This window comes from Puma concolor, chromosome B4 (genome assembly GCF_028749965.1).
Source record: "Puma concolor isolate L17-30 chromosome B4, mPumCon1.1.hap2, whole genome shotgun sequence".
Lineage (NCBI taxonomy): Eukaryota > Metazoa > Chordata > Mammalia > Carnivora > Felidae > Puma > Puma concolor.
The window spans coordinates 6,088,187-6,107,625 of NC_141673.1; the positions used below are offsets into that span (position 1 = coordinate 6,088,187).

Consider the following 19,439-nt stretch of genomic DNA (forward strand, 5'->3'; position numbering starts at 1 on the left):
TCCCCGTCCCGGTCCGTCTGGGCTGCTGTGACCAGATATCCCCACTGGGGGGCTTAACAGGACTGCCTTCCTCACGGTTCCGGGGGGGGGGGGGGGGGGGGGGCCAGGATCAGGGGGCGGCGGATATGGTGTCACAAGGGCCCTCTTCCTGGTCACAGGTGGGAAGGGGCAAGGGAGCTTTGCGGGGTCTCTTGTAAGGACACTGATCCCGCTCATGAGGGCTCCGTCTTGTGACCTAAAGGCCTCCCGAAGGCCCCGCCTCCTAGGACGATCACATCGGGGCTTAGAATTCAACACAGGGATTTGGGGCGGGGGGGGGGGGGGACACTCAGACCACAGAAGGTTCCTAACCCAAAGTTGGGTTTCCCAGCACCGGTTCCGTTGCGGAGCGGAGCGCCGTGGGGACAGACGTGGAGCTGAGGCACATCACAGGCGACGCCCAGCAGCCTTGTCCTCGCGCGAGCCCTGAACCCCGGCTCCGGCACAGACTTCTGGGTCCTCAGGCAATGGGAGTCTCTTTCTGCCCGTTTCTTCACCCTGAGGACGGGAGTGAGAGGAGACCCTAACTGCTCTTAGGACAGCCAGAGTGTCAGGAGGGGCGTGAGCGCCGCTAGCCTGCACAGCGACGCCCCCTGGTGGTGATGGAGCTGACGACAGGAAGGCAGAGGTCCCCTCCCCAGCGTGCCCTGCAAGGGGCCTCCTGCGCCCCTCAGGGTGGGCACTCACACCCGGTTGTTCATCCAGCTGCCTATCAGGGGTGGCACTCCTGCTCATTCCCAGTCCACTTAAAACCTGATTACCCGGACACTCCGAGCAGGCACGGCTGGGATCAGAAGACCCCGTGATCCAGACTTTCCTTAATTATAAATGGGCTGTCCCCCACTCTAGCTGTCCTCGCATCTCTGATCAGTGAAACGCAGACAACCCCCAAGGAAGGGCATCAAGCAGGGCCTCCACCGTCCCTGAAGCCCAGACCACTTGCCATGGAGACAGTTCTTATCCCCGGGGAATGCCTCTTTCTGGTATTATCTTCCCTGGAGTCCTTTTGTTTGCATTGAGAATTCATCAAAACGGAGAATTTGTAAGCACAGGACATCTGGAGTTGACCGGGGAGCCACAGCCATGGTATCAGTTGTACCAATGTTCCACAGAGCCACACAAATCCGAAAGGTGAAGCTTAAGATGCTCATAGCGACATCTAGAAAGACCCTCCGTGATGTTCCGTGGCCACAGCGGCACCCCCGGACTCGGTGGCGCTCTCCTGGAGAGGCGCCAATGTAGGAGAACCTCTTAGCACCAGAGACGAGGCTTCCACTTGCGGGGTTCAGAGTGGCCGACCACACGTTAAAGTACTCAGCTCACACCCAGTCACTGCTGTGCCCCTGCGGACGGTCGGCCGAGCCCTCCTGGGCTGCGGGAATGGCCTTGTGTCCTTTATGGCCAGTCAGCTGCAGAAGGAGACAAACGCCCAGATTTAAGATTTCAACGGCACGAAGTAGCTCCAGCAAAGAGCACAGCCCAGAAGGACGTGACCCATCCATGAGGTGTGGGTTTTCCTGTTAAACGAACGTGGAAATTGCCAGCACCCTGACGTTCCTCGTGGATGACAACAGCTCAGAAAGGAAGAGAACGCTGTGTATGAAGAAGGGGGTGGGAGGAGGGGAAAGCATCACAAGAAAGCCAGCAAACAAAATGGCAAAGTGCATCTGCCTCTCGTCTATTTCACCAGGCATTTTTGTGGCCGTGCGTGGTATGTGGCCAGTAGGAAGTGTGTGGGATATTGCTAGGGATGAACGGACCCACAAGTGAATGGAAGGGACAAAAAATCGCCTGCACCAGCATCACAGAAAAGACTGCAGAAGTCTCGGGTGCACTTAAGTGCTAAGTACAAAAAAAAAAAAAGCTCAGTGCAGGACATCTGGCAGGCGCAGGGGTGGCTGTGACACATCCAGGGGGCCCCCTGACCTTCTTGGAGAACTTCGGAAATAATGAGGATGCTCAAAGAGTCCCCCATCTGACCCCTCTGCTCTCACGAGCATCAGAAAAGCAGCATGGGGAGCTGGCCAAGGTGCTCCCGGATGCCAGGCTACCGGGTTCCTGCAGAGCATCGTCTGTTGGGCTCCAAAATCCGCCGGAGCTGAGGGTAAGCAGGGCGATGGCCCCGGAAGACAGCCGCCTCTTCTCTCAGAACAATGCAGTCAGCTGGCTCTCCCCGAGCTTTCCTGACATCGTAAAGTGGGGATAGAACAAGGGGAGACAGGCCGCGAAGCATCCGGCCTCCCGAGATGACCAAGCGAAACACCAAAGTTTTGCCAATTTGGGTAATCGACAAGCAAAACCAGGCAACAAAAGGCACAGCAGGTCACGGGCGCCAGGTGGCCGAGCGGCAGAGGCAGGACGCACGCGGAATGTGGGAGCTCGTAGCCGGAGCAGAGGGACCGCCCCAGGGGGAGACTGCCTGTGGGGCGGAGGGGGGGGGCCCCCGCCAACCTCACCGACTCCCAACAGCCGGGACACGGGCCTTACTGCCTCTGACACGCCCTCCTGCCGATTTGGTGTTTGTGAGGCTGCTTCTGGTGGGGTGAGGCCGGCATGAGTCCCACCACCCAAGGGGCAGGTCAGGCGGTGTCCCCAGCTCTAGGCCCAGCCCCATCCCGGCCGAGGCCAGCCGAGGGTGCCGAGGTGCTGGCCCAGGCCAACTGTGGGCCCACGCCCCAGGCTGAGCTTCCCGGGGGGCTTATAGAGTGGGTAGGACTGAGGTCCCAGCCTGCCGGACGCCAGCCAAGCCGCGGCATAGCCGGTGTGGGCTCCGGGTTGAACCCAGGCTGCTCTGGGCCAGGCAAGACACCCCGCCTCTCGGAGAGTCTGGGGGGAGGCGCGAGGAGCGTGGGTGAGCACTGACCTGGTCCGGCCCCGTCTGGATGGTGCAGCCTGGACAGATCCCGCAGGAGGATGAGTCCCTCCCGCCCCCACCCGCAGCCAGCAGCCCCTGCCCAAGTAAGAGGGCCACCGCCAGGAGGTTAAAAACTTTATTTGCCTTATGACCTTCCACGTTCTGAGAGCTTGCTTGGAGCAGGTGCAGAGAGCACAGGACGCTGTTTCTGGGGCAGGAGCTTGGCCTGGGGCACTTCCGAAGCGGGTGGTGAGCCCCCGGGGCTGAGACCCGGGCACGCCTACAGGCCCGGTGGCCACGGAAGTAGAAGGGCCACCACCACGGGCACCACCTGACCGGCGGGCAGCCACAGTCCTCGGACGAGGCACGCTTTCACTCGACGAGCCTCCGGCCGCCGCGCCGGCCCTGGTTGTCCCGCCACACGCAATAGTTGAGCGCGGCCGCAAAGGCCAGCCAGGCCAGGTACGGGTAGAGCAGGCGGGCGGCCGGTGGGCTCACCCCACGCCAGGCCACGGCCGTGGCTCCTGCCAGCCCACCCGTCAGCAGGAGGTCCACCAGGGCCTGCAGAGACACGGGCAGAGAGGTCAGGGAGGCCTGAGGCTCACGTAGCCACGAGACGTGCGTCCCAGCTGGCCGCTTATAGGCGGCGATCGAGGAAACACTCCTCCATTCCACCCCTAAGCGACCCAGCCAAGCCCCTCCCTCGTTGTGTGCCTCCGTTTCCCATCTGTGAAACGGGAACGATCACCCCCGCCCAATCCCTGCTGGGTGAGGGAGGCACATCACCAGGTGCACTGTGTTCAGCATACAATGGCCCCCCAACCAAGCCCGCCAGCCCATCTGGTTCCATCAGGAGTCCGCAGTGCTCCCTTCACTGAAGGAGGAGCAACCCTGGAGGGCTGCCGGCCCCCTGAGCTTCTGAGAGATCCTGACCATAAGCCGCTCCCGTCGCGAGACCCTCACTCCATCTAGGATGTGATGCCCCATGTCCCCCACGGAAAGGCCACTCCTCCACAGGCCATCTCCAGGGACCGAGAGGACTGGCCAAGGCCACACTTACCCAACCCATTTGTCGGGTGCCAAAGAAGAGGGGCGGCCACGCCCAGTTCAAGGCCAGCTGCCCGGCATAGAGCCCCAGGGGAACCACAGCCTCCTCCGAGAAGCCCCCCAGCTCTTTCCAGACCATGTAGGAGCCATACCTGAAACAGAGGCCACGGGTCAGGGCACCAGCAGGGAAGAGACCCAAAAGCTCACCTATGGGGCGACACAGTGAGGGCTCAGGCACGCTCTGCCGCTGACTGCCTTGTGACCTCAGGGAAGTTGCTTGACTTCTCTGGGCCTTCAGTCTCTCTACAGGATTGCTGTCGGGATGTGAGTTAACACACTGGCCGTGCTTAGGTCAGCGCCTGGCACATGCAACACTCAATAAATATCTGCCATCATTAACATCAGGCTCTGAAGAGGAAAGCATGTGAGGCACACAAGTGAGAAAGAGGCTCCTGGCCCAGCCCGGGATGGGACCCGCACAGGTACAGGTGACGTCCTCCAGCTCTTACACACGCAGGCACTGCCCTGGCACTTCCCGAGCGTTAACTTGTTTTATCTTCGTGATAAATGAAGGTGGGCAGTGTCGTCACCCCCCTTTTACAGGTGAGGAAACTCAGGCACAAAGCGGTGAAGTGACTCTCTTAAGACCCCTTAGCAGGCAACCAGCAGGTAAAGTCAGGATTTGAATCCGGGTGGCCAGGGCCAGAGCCCGAAGTCTTTACTCCATGAGAGATTCGACTCATCAGGGTCACAGGGAGCCTCGGCAGGGTCCCACGACAGAGAGACCAGGGTCGCATTTGTGCTTTATCAGGATCTCATTGGAGGAGGAAGGCCAAGGAGTGGGAGGCCTGGAGACTGAAGCAAGATGAGGTAGACATAGTGATGCCTGGGCCAGGATCGGGGAGGAGAAAGCAGGACACAGGAAGAGCTGGGAGCCTGACTGGGCAGGGCCTGGGACTCTGGGGGTGATGCCCACGTGATACCCGGGTTGTGCGGACTTGTGTGTGTCTCAGTCCCATCAGAACCCCGGGGGGCATCCAGCCTGGCTTGTGCCACCTGCTCCCCGGGCGCCTGGCATCTGCAGCCCCACCCTGGGCTGGCATAGACTCAGGATGCAGGGAGGCAACATTCCAGGGCAGGAAGCAGGCCACAGCGGCCGGTTGCAGTTCCCATTAGAGCCACAGGAGGGTGCCCTCACCCGCCCAGCTGCCGCCGTCTCGCCACAGGGTTTCCTGCAGGGTCCCTACTTGCTAGCTGTGTGTCTTCTCCAGACCCCTTGTCAAATGGGTGGCCTTGCAAATTAACCCAGACCCAGCCTAGCACGGAGCAGGTGCTCGACAAATGGTAGCTGCGAGAATCGCCGTTCCTGTTGCTGCCGCTGTGGGTCTTGGAAGCCGCCCAGGTCTGGACTTGACACACTGAGCCAGGCTCTCCCCCTCCCACCCCCACTCCCCGGAGTTGCGAAAACAGCCAGGGTGCCAGCGTGAGGCTGCGCCATCCGGCCCGCCCCTCCCGGGAGGCCTTGGAGGAGAAAGTTCAGTTGTTGGAGCAACGGTCCCGAAGCTGCCTCCACCCTCGCTTGGCAAACCCGGCCAGGAAACGGTGCCTGCGGCCCCAGGAGCACGTGGAGAAGCTCTAAACTCGAGCCTCAGACTCGGAAGGGGGAGGACGGCCCCGCCCACCTACCCCATGGCCGAGTACAGGGTGCCCCAGATGGGGCCCAGCGTCCAGCGGGGCGGGTGCCAGGAGGGCTTCTGCAGGCCGGCATACCAGCGGAGGCCCTCCCCGCGGACATAGTACGAGCCCAGGAAGCCCCCCAGGCTGGGCACCAGAGTGAAGCCCACCGCGGGCACCCAAGGCGGGGCCATTGCTGCTGTGGCTGCTGTTCTGGAAAGTTCTGAAAGAGAAGACAGGGGTGGGGGTGAGGGGTGGGGTGAGGAGCGGGGCAGCACTCCAGAACTGGGGCGAGGCCTCCCAAGCACTGGGCGGGGAGGGGCCAGGTTCACCCAGGCAGCCCCTGCCAGCCGAGTGCCCTGGCTCCAACGAATGCATTTCCACCCAAACTCCTGCCCCCCAACCCAGAAGGCTGCCCTGACTGGCAGGAGCCTGGGGTCACCCCTGCCCCCACAGGTGGCCCCAACCTCAGCTCTTGCCTCAGCGGCCAGGGCCCTGTCCTCTCTCTTACCCTCACCCTTGACCTTGGGGCTCCTGTCAAGTTGGATTCAAGACCAGTCCGTGTCTCCTCCACCACGAAGTTTTCCCAACCCTTCCTCCCCAGGCCAGTTGACAGCTCGGTGCCCTAGGAAGCCTGCATCAGTCCACACCCTCTACTTTATGTTCTAGTACTTCTCATTCATTCATTCTCTCATCACTCATTCATTCATTCAGTAGCTGGGATCACACAGAGCGTGGCTCAAACCCTGGCTGTCCACTGACTCACTGTGACCTCAGGCAAATCACTTCAGCCCTCTGGGCCTCAGTATCCCCCTCTGCAGAATGGGATATCAACACTGCCTACCTACCAAGGCCAAGCTCAGTAGGGGAGCATCCCAGTACACAGGTAATTTACCACCAACCTTCAGGCCCACCCTAAAATCACCATCCCTGCCCTGCCTGCCAGAGAGGGAAAGCAGTCACACAGCACTCTGGGGCCAGGCTCTGCCCAGTCCAAAAGCTGCTCCCTCCATGACGCCCAGGCTCGTTGAGGAGGTGGGTGGGAAAGAACAGGAGTTAGCAAGAGTTCAAGGCTGGTGAGGTCCCCTCGGCGGCCCTGAGAGGCTGGCAGGGCTCAGGGCAAGGAAGGCCCCCTGCGTCAGGCCTGGATGCTGCCACCTCAAGGGCTGGGGACCCAGTCATCAGGTTTGTACATTGTGCTCAACAGCTATGCCCCCTTGCCCCGCAGCCCTGAGGTCTCGGAGAACCTACTAGGCGCCCAGCAGCCAGTGAGGCTCTCAGCAGACTGAATTGCTCACTGGGGCTGAGAATCCAGAGTGACAGCAAGGGGGACCCCCAGCTGGGCATCTCAGGCCAGCTCTGACCGCACCTGCTGTGGGACTCTAAGCCTGTGAGCACCCTGACTGGGCCTCACTTTCCCCACCATAAAATGAGGAGACTGGGCTCCAACTGACAGAGCCTGATCCTAACTGGAGAATCTGGGGGTGCTTGTATGCAGGAGATAAGAAGCCACCCACCCAAGGGGCGCCTGGGTGGCGCAGTCGGTTAGGCGTCCGACTTCGGCCAGGTCACGATCTCACGGTCCGTGAGTTCGAGCCCTGCGTCGGGCTCTGGGCTGATGGCTCGGAGCCTGGAGCCTGTTTCCGATTCTGTGTCTCCCTCTCTCTCTGCCCCTCCCCCGTTCATGCTCTGTCTCTCTCTGTCCCAAAAATAAATAAAAACGTTGAAAAAAAGAAAAAAAAAATTTTTTTAAAAGAAGCCACCCACCCAGATTCAGCTCAGCAAACCTGTAGCACGGCCTCCTGGGGCAGGGGCTGGGGCCCAGGGTAGACAGAGTGGGGGTCCCAGAGAGGCACACAGACCTCAGTCAGAAAGGGCACCCCTGACCCGGGCTCAAAGAAAAGAAGGTCGCGGCGGCACAGTGCGCCCTTCCTTCACAGGGACACGGGGGCGGGGGCGGTCAGGGTGAAGAGAATGATGGGCATGGGCTGAGGGGGTTGGGCTGCGGGGGAGCAGGTGCAGGGAAGGGGGGGTGTGCTCACTCTGGAGGCAATGGGGAGCCATCAGGGCCTGGTCAACCCCCAAAGCCGGCTGTTGACGACTCTCATAACGTGAAAATTGTTCTCCACATAAGTGAGGAAAGAATATAAAATTGACTACAGAATGATCCCAATTAAAAATAAATAAATAACACAAATAAGCATTTTAAAAAGTGTAACAGGGGCGCCTGGGTAGCTCAGTTGGTTAAGCATCTGACTTCAGCTCAGGTCATGATCTCATGAGTTCGAGCCCCGAGTCGGGCTGTGTGCTGACAGCTCAGAGCCTAGAGCCTGCTTCAGATTCTGTGTCTCCCTTTCTGCCCCTTGCCTGCCCATGTTCTGTCTCTCTCTCTGTCTCAAAAATAAACATTTTTTAAAATTTTGTTTTCAAGAATAAACATTAAAATTTTTTTTAAAAACTGTAACAGATTTGGGGTGCCTGGGTGCCTCAGTCGGTTAAGCGCCCGACTCTTGAGTTCAGCTCGGGTCATGATCTCATGGTCGGTGGGTTCAAGCCCCGCATCGGGCTCTATGCTGACAGCCTAGCTCCTGCTTGGGATTCTCTCTCCCTGTCTCTCTGCCCCTCCCCTGCTTGTGATCTCTCCTTTTCAAAATAAATAAATAAACTTAAAAAAATAATAAGACACAAAAATAAAACCTGTAACAGATTCACGAAGATGTTAGCAACTGTCATAATCACAAAGCTAACATTGCTGGGGAACGACTGACCGCCCACCACCATTTTAATTTTTTTTTTTTCAACGTTTATTTATTTTTGGGACAGAGAGAGACAGAGCATGAACGGGGGAGGGGCAGAGAGAGAGGGAGACACAGAATCGGAAACACGCTCCAGGCTCTGAGCCATCAGCCCAGAGCCCGACGCGGGGCTCGAACTCACGGACCGCGAGATCGTGACCTGGCTGAAGTCGGACGCTTAACCGACTGCGCCACCCAGGCGCCCCCATTTTAAAGGGAACAATCGAGAGAGTGCTAGCAGATTCCAGCTCTGCCATCTGGGGACTGGCTGATTCCTCCCTCCCCCGCCCTCCTGTGCTGCCCTCTGGTTTCCAGAGAGCACAGAACAGGTGAGCCTGAGGGTCTGTCTCACCACAACCGACAGGACCCCTGGCCCTGTGCTCCTGCCAGGTGGATGTGGAACTCTGGACGCAGAGCCCTGGGACCCAGCCGTCCCGCTGGGCTCACCAGCATGTGACCTGGTGACACATGTGACACATGTGACGGGCTCGGGCCTCCTCAGCTGCTTTCTCATCTATGCAATGGGGACACAGCCCAGCCCGCCTAACAAATATGCTGGATCCACAGTAAAGTGACAGCATTTGGCAACCCCAGGAGCTGTGGTCAGTGCCCTAGGTCTCCCCCAGACTGGGACATGGCTGAGCAGGTGGGAGGCCTTCACACCGTCCTGATCCTCACATGCCGGCCGGGAAACTGAGGCCCGGACACCGAGGGGAGGGGCTGGGGGTCAGGCATTGAATGTCAGACTTCAAGTCTCCTCAGGGTGACTGGGGGTCTATGGTCACGAGCGCCGCACCACAGTGACTTCCCAGCTGGGTGGAGGCTACATGGGGACTCTCGGTACCACTTTCATAACTTCTCTACAAGTCCCAAGTTGGTTCCAAGTAGACCGTTCAAAAAGAAGTATCCTGGTTTGGATAACACCTTGCACCGTCCCAAGCTTATTACGCTCGGCATCTGTCACTGCATCAGGCCCTGAGCCCGGGCCCCAGACCCCGCTGCAAGTGCCACCAAGAGCCTCCGAGCCTCCATTTCCACCACAAGACTCCTGCTCTGAGACTGTCAGTGGCTCCGGTCCCGGGTTTTGGCTTTTTTTTTTTTTTTTTCTCTTCTACTTTTTTTCTTAATCGAGGTGAAATCTGCATGACGTCAAATTAACCCCTTAAAGCGCACAATTCGGTGACAGTATTACGCTCCCAATGTCGTGTAATCACCATCCACACCAAGTTCTAAAACGTTTTCAAAACCCTCAGTGAACCCCCATACACTCCTTGCTCCTCCCTCCCCCGGCCCCCGGTAACCAGCCCTCTGTCTCTGTGGATTTACCTTTTCTGGACATTTCATGTAAATGGCATCATACACCACAGGGCCTTTGGGGCCTGGCTTCTTTCCCTGACCGTGATGTTTCTGAGGCGTGCTCACACTGCCGCGTGGGTCCATACCCCTCCCCAAGGTGCTGTGGGCAGGGGCGCCCGTGTCACCCTGCCACAGCACCCAGCCCGTGCCCAGGAAATCCCACACAGGACTCGCTCACAGGGCCAGCGGGCCCTACAGCCCACCAACCCGGTGCCTGCGGTACAGGACAAACCAAGGGCCACCAGAGGGCGGTGGCTTCCCTAAGTCCTCAGGGACAGAGTAGGGTCCTGTTCCTGCCCCCACCCCCCGCTGTGCCTTCCAGAGCCTGGCTATGGTTATGCTTCACTGGGCCTAGGGGATCTGAGAGTCTGCCCGCCCCGAAGGTCGAACACAGAAAGGCCAGATGCCTCCCACGCAGAGAGCCCGGGCAGGGAGCTTCCTGTGGCCTCTCGGGGACTGCTCAGCCCTTGAATCACCCAACGGGGGGGACCCACCAGGCTGAGTCACGCTCGGTTGGGTTGGGCTGGGCTGGGCTGGGCTGGCCTGAGAGAGGTCTGCTCTGGGATGGGGTCCCAGGGAGGGCTGGGGAAGGTGAGGGAGCGCCCAAGGCTGGGAAAGGGCTCGAGGGCTGATCAGCTGCGTGGAAAACCTGCCCGGCCGGCTTCATGGGGTCATGGGGAAGCCCAAACGAGGACCAGATGAGCGAGGCGCTGTGCTGCCAGTGTTGGGGCCACTCACCCCATTTCCTCCGGGGGAAGAAACAGCCCCGTGGCATAGACCCAAGGCTGAGAAAATATCAGCCAGTCAGGCACAGGGTGCTAAATGGGGCAAGATGCTTCACAGACAGCCAGGGACCACTCCCAGAGGAGCACTTCCAACACAGAGGGCTCAGGACCTGGGGTCAGGAGAAGGTTCTAGGCCTCTGGGGAATGAGCATCATGGGTGGTGCTTGGTGGATGGCAAGCTGTGGGCCAGGCCCATGCTGCTGGTCATTACTTCACTTAATTCGTCACAGCGGCTGCAGGGGAGGCGACCAGCTGCTTCTCTTCCGGGCACCCTGAGCCACACCCTCCCAGCCTCCATGGTGGACGTTACTATTCCCACCGTCCGGATGAGGAAACTGAGGCACAGGGAGTCGCAGAATATTCCAGATCTGTGTGACTCTGAGGCCCAAAGCACCCCCACCCCTGAGCTGGGAGTCTGCTGGCCTCAGCGGTCCCACCCTCTGCCCAGTGTCAGAAGACTCTGTCAGGGTCAACAGGCTCTCTCTCTCCAGCCCCAGCACCAGTGTCCCAGCCCCCCACCTTGGCCCAGGGGAGGCACTTATAGGATCTGAATCCTTCCTTTCCCCTCAGGGTGGGAGTCAGGACCTGTCCTTAAGATGCCTCGCTCCTGGCCAAGTGACTCCAGACCCATTTCTGGCCCTAAGATCTCACCTCCCAAACCTCTATGTCCCCATCTGTGAAGTGCGGACTGAGCTAGTGAGTCTCAGGGGATCCTCCTGTTCCCTGGGGGTGGCAGAAACTGCTCCCCAGGAAAAAAAAAAAAGAGTTTTGTCTCTCTGATTCCCACCCTCGCCTCCCCAGCTATGCCCAGCTCTCCTCGGCCTTATCTCTCACTCAAGCCACCGCTGTCCAGGGACTTGTTTTAAAACTTTCTACTTTTTTTTTTTTTTAATTTTTGTTTAATGTTTATTTATTTTTGAGAGAGACAGAGAGAGACAGAGTGCGAACAGGGGAGGGGCAGAGAGAGAAGGAGACACAGAAGATCCTTTCTACTTTTTTTTTTAATGTTTATTTTATTTTTGACAGAGACAGAGAGAGAGAGAGAGAGACAGGGCATGAGCGGGGGAGGGGCAGAGAGAGAGGGAGACACAGAATCCGAAGCAGGCTCCAGGCTCCGAGCCGTCAGCACAGAGCGATCATGACCTGAGCCGAAGTCGGATGCTCAACCGACTGAGCCACCGAGGTGCCCCGATCCTTTCTACTTTTAAATGACTCACAGCGAATCCTCCTCATTCATAACCTTTGTGAATCTTCTTCATTATGAAAGTACCCAGCATAAGAGACAACAGGTCAGGAAGGATCCCCATCCAGCTGGTGACCTGGGAGGTCTGGGATGGGGTGGGGCTGGGAGTGACAAGGGGGTATTTGCTTTATGGGGCAGATGACTACTTTTTTAAACACAAAAAGCATATTCAGGCATGGCTTGCATAATCAGAAATAAGTAAAAAAAAAAAAAAAAAAAAAAGTAAAAATAGGAGCACCTGGGTGGCTCAATGGGTTAAGCATCTGACTCTTGTTTTGGGTTCAGGTCATAATCCCAGGGTCTTGGGATCAAGCCCGGCGTGGGGCTCCATGGACGTGGAACCTGTTTGGGATTCTCTCCCTCTCCCTCTGCCCCCCTCTCTCCCACCCTCCCTCCCTCTCTCTCAAAATAAACTTTGAAAAAAAGAGAGAGAAACAGATTTGAAAATAAAATACTGAAAAAGCAAAAGTGTATATACTAAAAAGAAGGCTCCCTCCCTTTGAGCCCAAGCCCCCACCCCACCCCAAGGAACCCACTGTCAGCGGCTTCTGGAAGATCCAGCCAGCTGTTATTCAGTCACTGCCAGGCACAGATGTGTGCCTGGCACACACACACACACACACACACACACACACACACACACACACACACAGCAGGCGGAGAAAGTAGCCTCTCGAGCCTGGTGGAGGAAGCAAGGCTTTGAACCACCCTGGTTCAAACCCTGGCTCCACAGCTGTCACTGTGTGACCCCGGACAAGGGCCCCTGGGTGAGCCTCAGTTTCCCTCAGTTCAAAGGATTCCCTCAGAGACTGCCTTTGGGTGTGCTGAGCAGCCTTCTAGAGACGGAAAGAGGCAGCCTACCCCCTGCTCCACCAAGAGGCTTGCTACCCCCACCCCTTGCTCCCCGGTTCCTTTCAAGGCAAGTGGACAAACACCCTTGCTCCATGAAGGAGGCATCAGCCACTGCTGTCCCGCATCCCCCACAGAGGCTCCCCACTTCTGCCCGCAGAGGAAGAGGCTCCAGGCCCACATTCCTCCAGCTAGGCCTTTCGGTCAACAGCCTGCTGTGTGCCAGGCACCCTGGCACCCTTCTTGTGCACAGCCTCCTCTGACCCTCTGCTAGCCCCATGACCCTTTTGGAACAGCCCCAGTCCATGGCCCCTAGGGCAGGCCCAAGCCCAGCCCCTTCTGCCATCCATCTTAGAGCTCGCGGCCGGCACCAGGTACCATCGGGCACTAGCAGGCCAGCCAGAGAGGCTCGCAGGCCGGGCCAGGCCAGCAGGGTGGACCCCAGAACTGGCAGTGTGTTCACAGCGGGAGCCCCCCCCCACCACCACCACCACCCAGGCTCTGAGCTCCTTTGCAGGAGGGCCAGGGGACAGGCAGGTCCTAGGCGATGTTCTGCCCACACCAGACCTCTGTCCAGGCTACAGCGCACCTGAGAACTGAACTGGGAATCTTGGGACCCAGTTCTAAGGCCCTCTGGGGCCTTAACCGGTTGTGTGCAAGTAACCTCCCAATCCGGCCTGGGTTTCCTCCCCTAGAAATGGAGTGTCTCAAGTTGATCAGCAGCCTGAGGTCTCTCGGGCATTTTGTGGTCCTCACGGTATCCCGCTCAGCCACTCTCGCCCTCCTCCCATCCCCACCCCTGCTTCCACATCTGCGGAATGGGCGGGAGCCGGGAGCGTCCGGTCCCTCCGGGGGCTGCGCTTCCCTCCAGACCCGAGCGGCGGGGAGGGGAGGGAAGGGGCGCGGAGAGGAGGGGCGGGGCGGGGGCGGGGCGAAGAGGGCCGGGGCGGGGCGAGGAGGGCCGGGCCCCGGCGAGGCTGCCCTAGTTCCCCCTCCGTCTCCCGCTCGCCCACCGGAACGCCGCCGTACGGCAGCCCCGACCGCGGAGGTCAGGGCCCGAGCCGCCCTGCCCGCTGACCCGGCGGCCGAGCCCCTAGCGCTGCCCCACGGCCGCCCCTGGGATCCCCGCCCCGCCGCTCCCGCCCGCCTCCTCCCGCCTCACTTCGCCCCCGGCCCCCGCGCAGGCGGCCGGGCGCCGTCGGGTGTCGCACCTGCGCTGGGCCGCCCCGCCCGCTGCCCCCTCGGCGCCCGGGCCCCACTCACCAGCCGCGGGGACGCGCTCCGGGAAGGCACTGCGCGGCGGGAGGCGGCGGCCCAGGTCCCCGGCCCGCCCCGCCCCGGCCGCGAGGCCCCGCCCCGGTCCCGCCCCGGTCCCGCCCCGCCCTGGCTCCGCCCCGCTTGGCTGGAAGCCGCCGGAGAGCTCACTCTTTGCCTCCTTCCCGCCAGCGAGGCACGCCTCCGCCTCCGCCTCTGCGCCCGAGGCTCCGTCAGCCCCAGTCCTTCCCATGGCGACCTTCCCGGCTGCGCCGGCTGGCAGGTCGCTCGCTTCTCTTCTTGAGCCTCACCTTTCCCGTTTATAAAATGGGGCAACAGGGCCCGACCTCGGGGAGGGGAATTACGTCCCCTGATGGCAAAGCCCCGAACACCCCTGTACAGTAGCCCTGGCTCCCCATCCCCGGAAGAGTACCCCAGTTCCTTAAACTGGTACCCCGGGCACGAGGCAGGCTGGACTCTTAGTCCTGGCTCAGCCGCTTTGTGACTGGTTCTCTCCGCCTCCATCTCCTCATCTGTAAAATGGGCACGACAGCTCAGAACTAATGAGGATGCCACAGAGCAATGTGGGCAGGGAGCCCTGCAGACGGTTGGCACTCAGTGAGGGGAGACTGCAACCATCACGGCCCAGAGGTGACCTCCAGTTTGTCAGAGTCACCCTGATGGGCCCAGCATGTCCGGCCCCAGACCTTGGACCCCTCACCTCCTCATCTACAGGTGCTGCTTCATTACTGAAGCCAAGAGTCTGTCCTTGGGCCGAGGGACCCTCAGCCTGCAGGAGCCAAAGTTGCCCAAATTGGTCCTCGGGGGACCAACATGAACTATAGCTCCTTCTCCCCAACCACAGTAGCTTGGAGCCTCCCGGCTGCAGCACAAATGATTTGGGCCTTTGCAGCCCCTTCCTCCTTTGATTGCTTTGATAAAAAGACAAGTATAATCCAGGCTACATTGTTTCTTTTTCTTCTGATTTTAAAAGAAATTAAAACAAGGGGTTCCTGGCTGACTTGGCCGGTAGAGCATGCAACTCTTGACCTCAGGGTCGTGAGTTTGAGCCCCACATTGGGCAGGGGGAGCCTACTTAGAAAAAAAAAAAAAAGGTGGGGTGCCTGGGTGGCTCAGTGGAGCCTGTGAGTCTCGATCTCAGGGTTGTAGGTTCGAGCCCCATGTGGGGTATAGAGCTTACATTAAAAAGTAAAATATTTTGGGGCGCCTGGGTGGCACAGTCGGTTAAGCGTCCGACTTCAGCCAGGTCACGATCTCGCGGTCCGTGAGTTCGAGCCCTGCGTCAGGCTCTGGGCTGATGGCTCAGAGCCTGGAGCCTGTTTCCGATTCTGTGTCTCCCTCTCTCTGCCCCTCCCCCGTTCATGCTCTGTCTCTCTCTGTCCCAAAAATAAATAAACGTTGAAAAAAAAAATTTTTTTAAAGTAAAATATTTTAACTAATTAGTTAATTAAAATAAGTTAACTGATTAGTTAATTAAAATAAAAGAAATGAAAACATTTTCCTGGGTCCCTCAAAGTATTGTGGCAGCTGGTCCTGTGACTGCTGTCCTTGATGAAATCGGTCTGGGCACACCTCCCAGCGAGCTGCCAGGCAGCCCTCACCCACTTCCTGTAAGGAGGTGCCTGTGGCTTGGCCAAGTGGCCCGCTGCTCACCTCCCCCGGAAGACTCGTGGGGAGGAGACAATGCAGCTTCCCTCCAGCCTCACCCCTACTACACATGGGGCTCAAGGCTCAAGAGACTTCTGCCCCCACATGTCTGCTGCTTGCCAGGGCCAAAGGGAGGGACTGAGAACAAACACACAAGGTTTGTGTGAAGTGCGCACACCTTTCACAGATGTGACCCTGCAGTTTGGAGGGGCCAGCCGCTGCCCGAGGGGCTCACACTGCAGGTCTTCGTGCAGATAGCGATACCGCACCCGGTGTGCCTGGAAACCTCCCATCACTTCCGCCTCGCTCCTGCCCAGCCCCACAGACCCCACTCGAGCCTGGGCCACTGTCCCCGTCCCTCCTCTGAGCAGCAGCCGCAGCCTCTAGCTGGCCCCCAGCTCCCCTCTAGTCCCTTCCACTGCCCTCCTCTGCTGAGGACCCTCCAGCTGCTTAGGATCCAGTCCAAACTGGCACCGGAGGCCCTGTCAAAATGGGGTCAAGCCGACTACCCCACCCTTTCCCTCCTCTGTGTCCCTGCCAAAGCACCCCTCACCCCCTACCTGGACACCTCTTCGTGTCCGAGTCTGACTGCTCTCCAGTGTTGCGCCAGCAAGTTCTTCCAGAACCCCAACTCTGCGCCACCCCCATTCTAAGTGGGCAGTGACCTCTGAACTCCACCGAGCTTGGAGCTTCTCCCGGGCATTTGGCCTGTATCTTGAGCGCTGCAAGGTGCCCAGCGCTGGGCTGAACCCTGGAGGATACAACACAACCAAACCCAACCTTTGGCCTCAGTCGATCCAGGAAGGAGGCATGGAAAACACCCTCACAGGCTCAGAGAGGGGAGGGAACATCCCGAGGTCACACAGCGCCACAGCGATGGAGTCAGGAGTCCCACCCAGGCGCCCCCAGGATCTGCACTCTTAACCGATGTGTCACTCAGCTTCCCAATTCCAAGCGCGATTCAGGCACAGTATTTCCTTATATGTTATTTATGAGTTTACTTCATTCCATGAGAAATCCACATTTATTGTAAAGGAATTGGAAAGCACAGAGGAAAACATAAAGCCACCTACTCACCCATCGCCTAGAGCAAAACACTACCCATACTTCAGTGAGTGACTTTGTCCACGCCCTTTTCTAAGGGCGTCACACATTCCTTTACAAGAATGCCTTTATGGGGGCGCCTGGGTGGCTCAGTCGGTTGACTGTCCGACTTCGGCTCAGGTCACGATCTCGCTGTCTGTGAGTTCAAGCCCCGCGTCAGGCTCTGGGCTGATGGCTCGGAGCCTGGAGCCTGTTTCCGATTCTGTGTCTCCCTCTCTCTCTGCCCCTCCCCCGTTCATGCTCTGTCTCTCTCTGTCTCAAAAATAAATAAATGTTAAAAAAAAATTAAAAAAAAAAAAGAATGCCTTCACGCTGTAAGTGGTTTTATAATTTTTCTTCCTTCCCCTTACAAAAAACCAGAAGCCTCTTTCTACGCTAGCAAACATTTGCCTACCGTGTTTTTACTTAATTGTGAAGTGTTCCCTACAAACAGAAATATATATAAAATGCTGTGTACACTTTAAAATAAAAATAAAAATAAATAAAAAGTGTGTCCACTCCCCAGGTCAAGGAATAGAAGATTGCCAGCGCCCCAGGGGCCTCCTGGTATTCTGATTCCTCCCTGCCACCCCAAGATCACCTCTAACTGGACTTTTGTGTTAAACATGGCCGTGCTTTCCTTTAGAGTTCTGTTAATACCACCCAGCTATGACTCCCTGAGCACTCTATTGATTAGCTTTGAACAGTGGGGCAGCACAAAACTGGCTGGAGAGAGTGGGCATGACGGTCAGACCAGAGGAAGACCCCTAGGAAAGGAAGACTGGATCGGGCCTCTGACAAACATTGGCAAGAGCCCCTGAAGGGGCAGAGGGTAAGGTTGGGGGTGAGGCTCCCCTGCCGGCACGTCTGTGGCTGGGACATGGGCATTTCGCAGGAAATGGGCAGAGACTTGGGCTTTTCTGCCTCGTTGCTTGTAAGCTCACCGGACCTGTATTCAGCTCTCAGGAGTAGGGGTGCACACTTCTGAGAGGGGGGAACAGGCAGCTGAGCCAGGCAGCAGGGAATGGAGGGGACAAGAGGGTCTCACCACCCTGTGATCCAGATCGGCCAAGTGCAGACAAGAATCTGGGCCGGGCTCACTGGGGATTCTGTTCCCAAGGAGGCAGTAGAGCCACTGCTAGGGTCTTGGTGATGGCAGCCCTCGTAGGCGTGGGGCACACATCATTCCGGGTCTCTCTTCGCCACCACCTCGGGGATGCCCTCGACCCCTTCTGCTGGCCGGCTCCTCATTTCCTAGTTGGTTCCACCCATGTTTGTGCTGAGCCCATCCTCCAGGGGTTCTTGAGAAAGACTGTGTAGGAAGGGCCATTTTGAAATCGTGCATTCTAGGGGCGCCTGAGTGGCTCGGTCGGCTAACGGTCCAACTCTTGGTTTCTGCTCAGGTCATGATCTCACGGTTTCCTGAGTTCGAGCCCCGCATCAGGCTCCATGCTGACGGTGTAGAGCCTGCTTGGGATTTTCTCTCTCTCTCCCTCTCTCTGCCCCTCCCCTTCTCACACTGTCTCTGTCTCTCTCAAGATAAATAAACTAAAAAAAAAAAAAAAAAGAAAGAAAGAAAGAAAGAAAGAAAGAAAGAAAGAAAGAAAGAAAGAAAGAAAGAAAGAAAGAAATCCAGGGGCGTCTGGGTGGCTCAGTCAATTAAGCGTCCAACTTTGGCTCAAGTCATGATCTCACAGCTCATGGGTTCGAGGCCCATGTCGGGCTCTGTGCTGACAGCTCGGAGCCTGGAGCCCGCTTCGGATTCTGTGTCTCCCTCTCTCTCTCTCTACCCCTCCCCTGCTCATGCTCTGTCTCTGTCTCTCAAAAATAAAATAAAAAACATTAAAAAAATATTTTTTCAAAAAAAGAAATCTTGCCTTCTATCTCATGGTTGACTGATGCTTGGCTGAGGAAGAACTCAAAGTTGGAGACCGTTATCCATCCAGATCCTGAAGACATTCAGTCTTCCTGCTGACGCCGGGCTGATGAGCAGGCTGGAGTCATTCAGAGATTGGAGCCTTTGCATGTGACCTATTTTGTTCTTCCTGGAAGATTTTAAGACTTTTGTCCCTAGAGGTCTGGACTGTCACACGGATAGTCCTCTATGGGGGTCTAATCTCATCCATTGTGCCTGTGCTCAGGGGGCCCTCTCCTATGGGAAACTCACACCCTTCGTTTTTTCTTTGGGATGATTTCCTTCCCTCCATTTTCTCACTTCGCTTTCTGAAACCCTTGTCGCTCAGAATCCTCGACCTCCCAGGCTGGTCCCATAACTTCCTTTTCTCTGCCACTTCTCAAGGGCTTTTGGTTTTGGTTTGATTTTCGGATTTCAGGATTGTTGTATTTTACCCGCCGTGAGGTTTCCTCAACTTTCTCCTCCTGGCCTTCTATGGAGCGTTCCATTCCTGCTGTCCTCTTTTTAATTTCCAAGAGATTCTTATTTGTTTTCTAAATGTTTTTTTATATACAATTTTTTGTCGATTTTGTTCATGGATACAGCATCTTCTCTTACCTCTCAACTATCTGTGATAGTTCTCTTAAAACAATTATTTTCTTCTCTTACCATAGTCTCTGAATCCCACGCATTGTGGGGTGGTGTGTGTGTGTGTGTGTGTGTGTGTGTGTGTGTGTGTTCTGTTTGTAAGAGGCTTTCCTCAGATGCTTGGGAATTTTGGGCTGGCTGCTCATGATTATGAGGAAAGAAAACACATGTGAGCATAGTATTTGTTGGTTTAACATCACTGTGAGTTGGAACTTGTCTGGCCATTTGTCTGGGAACTTCCTGGATTGTC

At 57.4% G+C, this 19,439-nt stretch overlaps 1 protein-coding gene across 1 annotated transcript; it reads right to left on the reverse strand.

The window, feature by feature from the left end:
* Positions 1-3,013: 3,013 nt before the first annotated feature.
* Positions 3,014-13,992, reverse strand: TSPO (translocator protein). Its single transcript, XM_086712086.1, has 4 exons — positions 13,906-13,992; positions 5,627-5,837; positions 3,954-4,092; positions 3,014-3,454 (listed from the first exon to the last, which is right to left on the reverse strand). The coding sequence occupies exons 2-4, from the start codon at positions 5,806-5,808 to the stop codon at positions 3,266-3,268; spliced, it is 510 nt and encodes a 169-aa protein (XP_086568212.1). The 5' UTR covers positions 5,809-5,837; positions 13,906-13,992; the 3' UTR covers positions 3,014-3,265.
* Between the last annotated feature and the right edge of the window lie 5,447 nt (positions 13,993-19,439).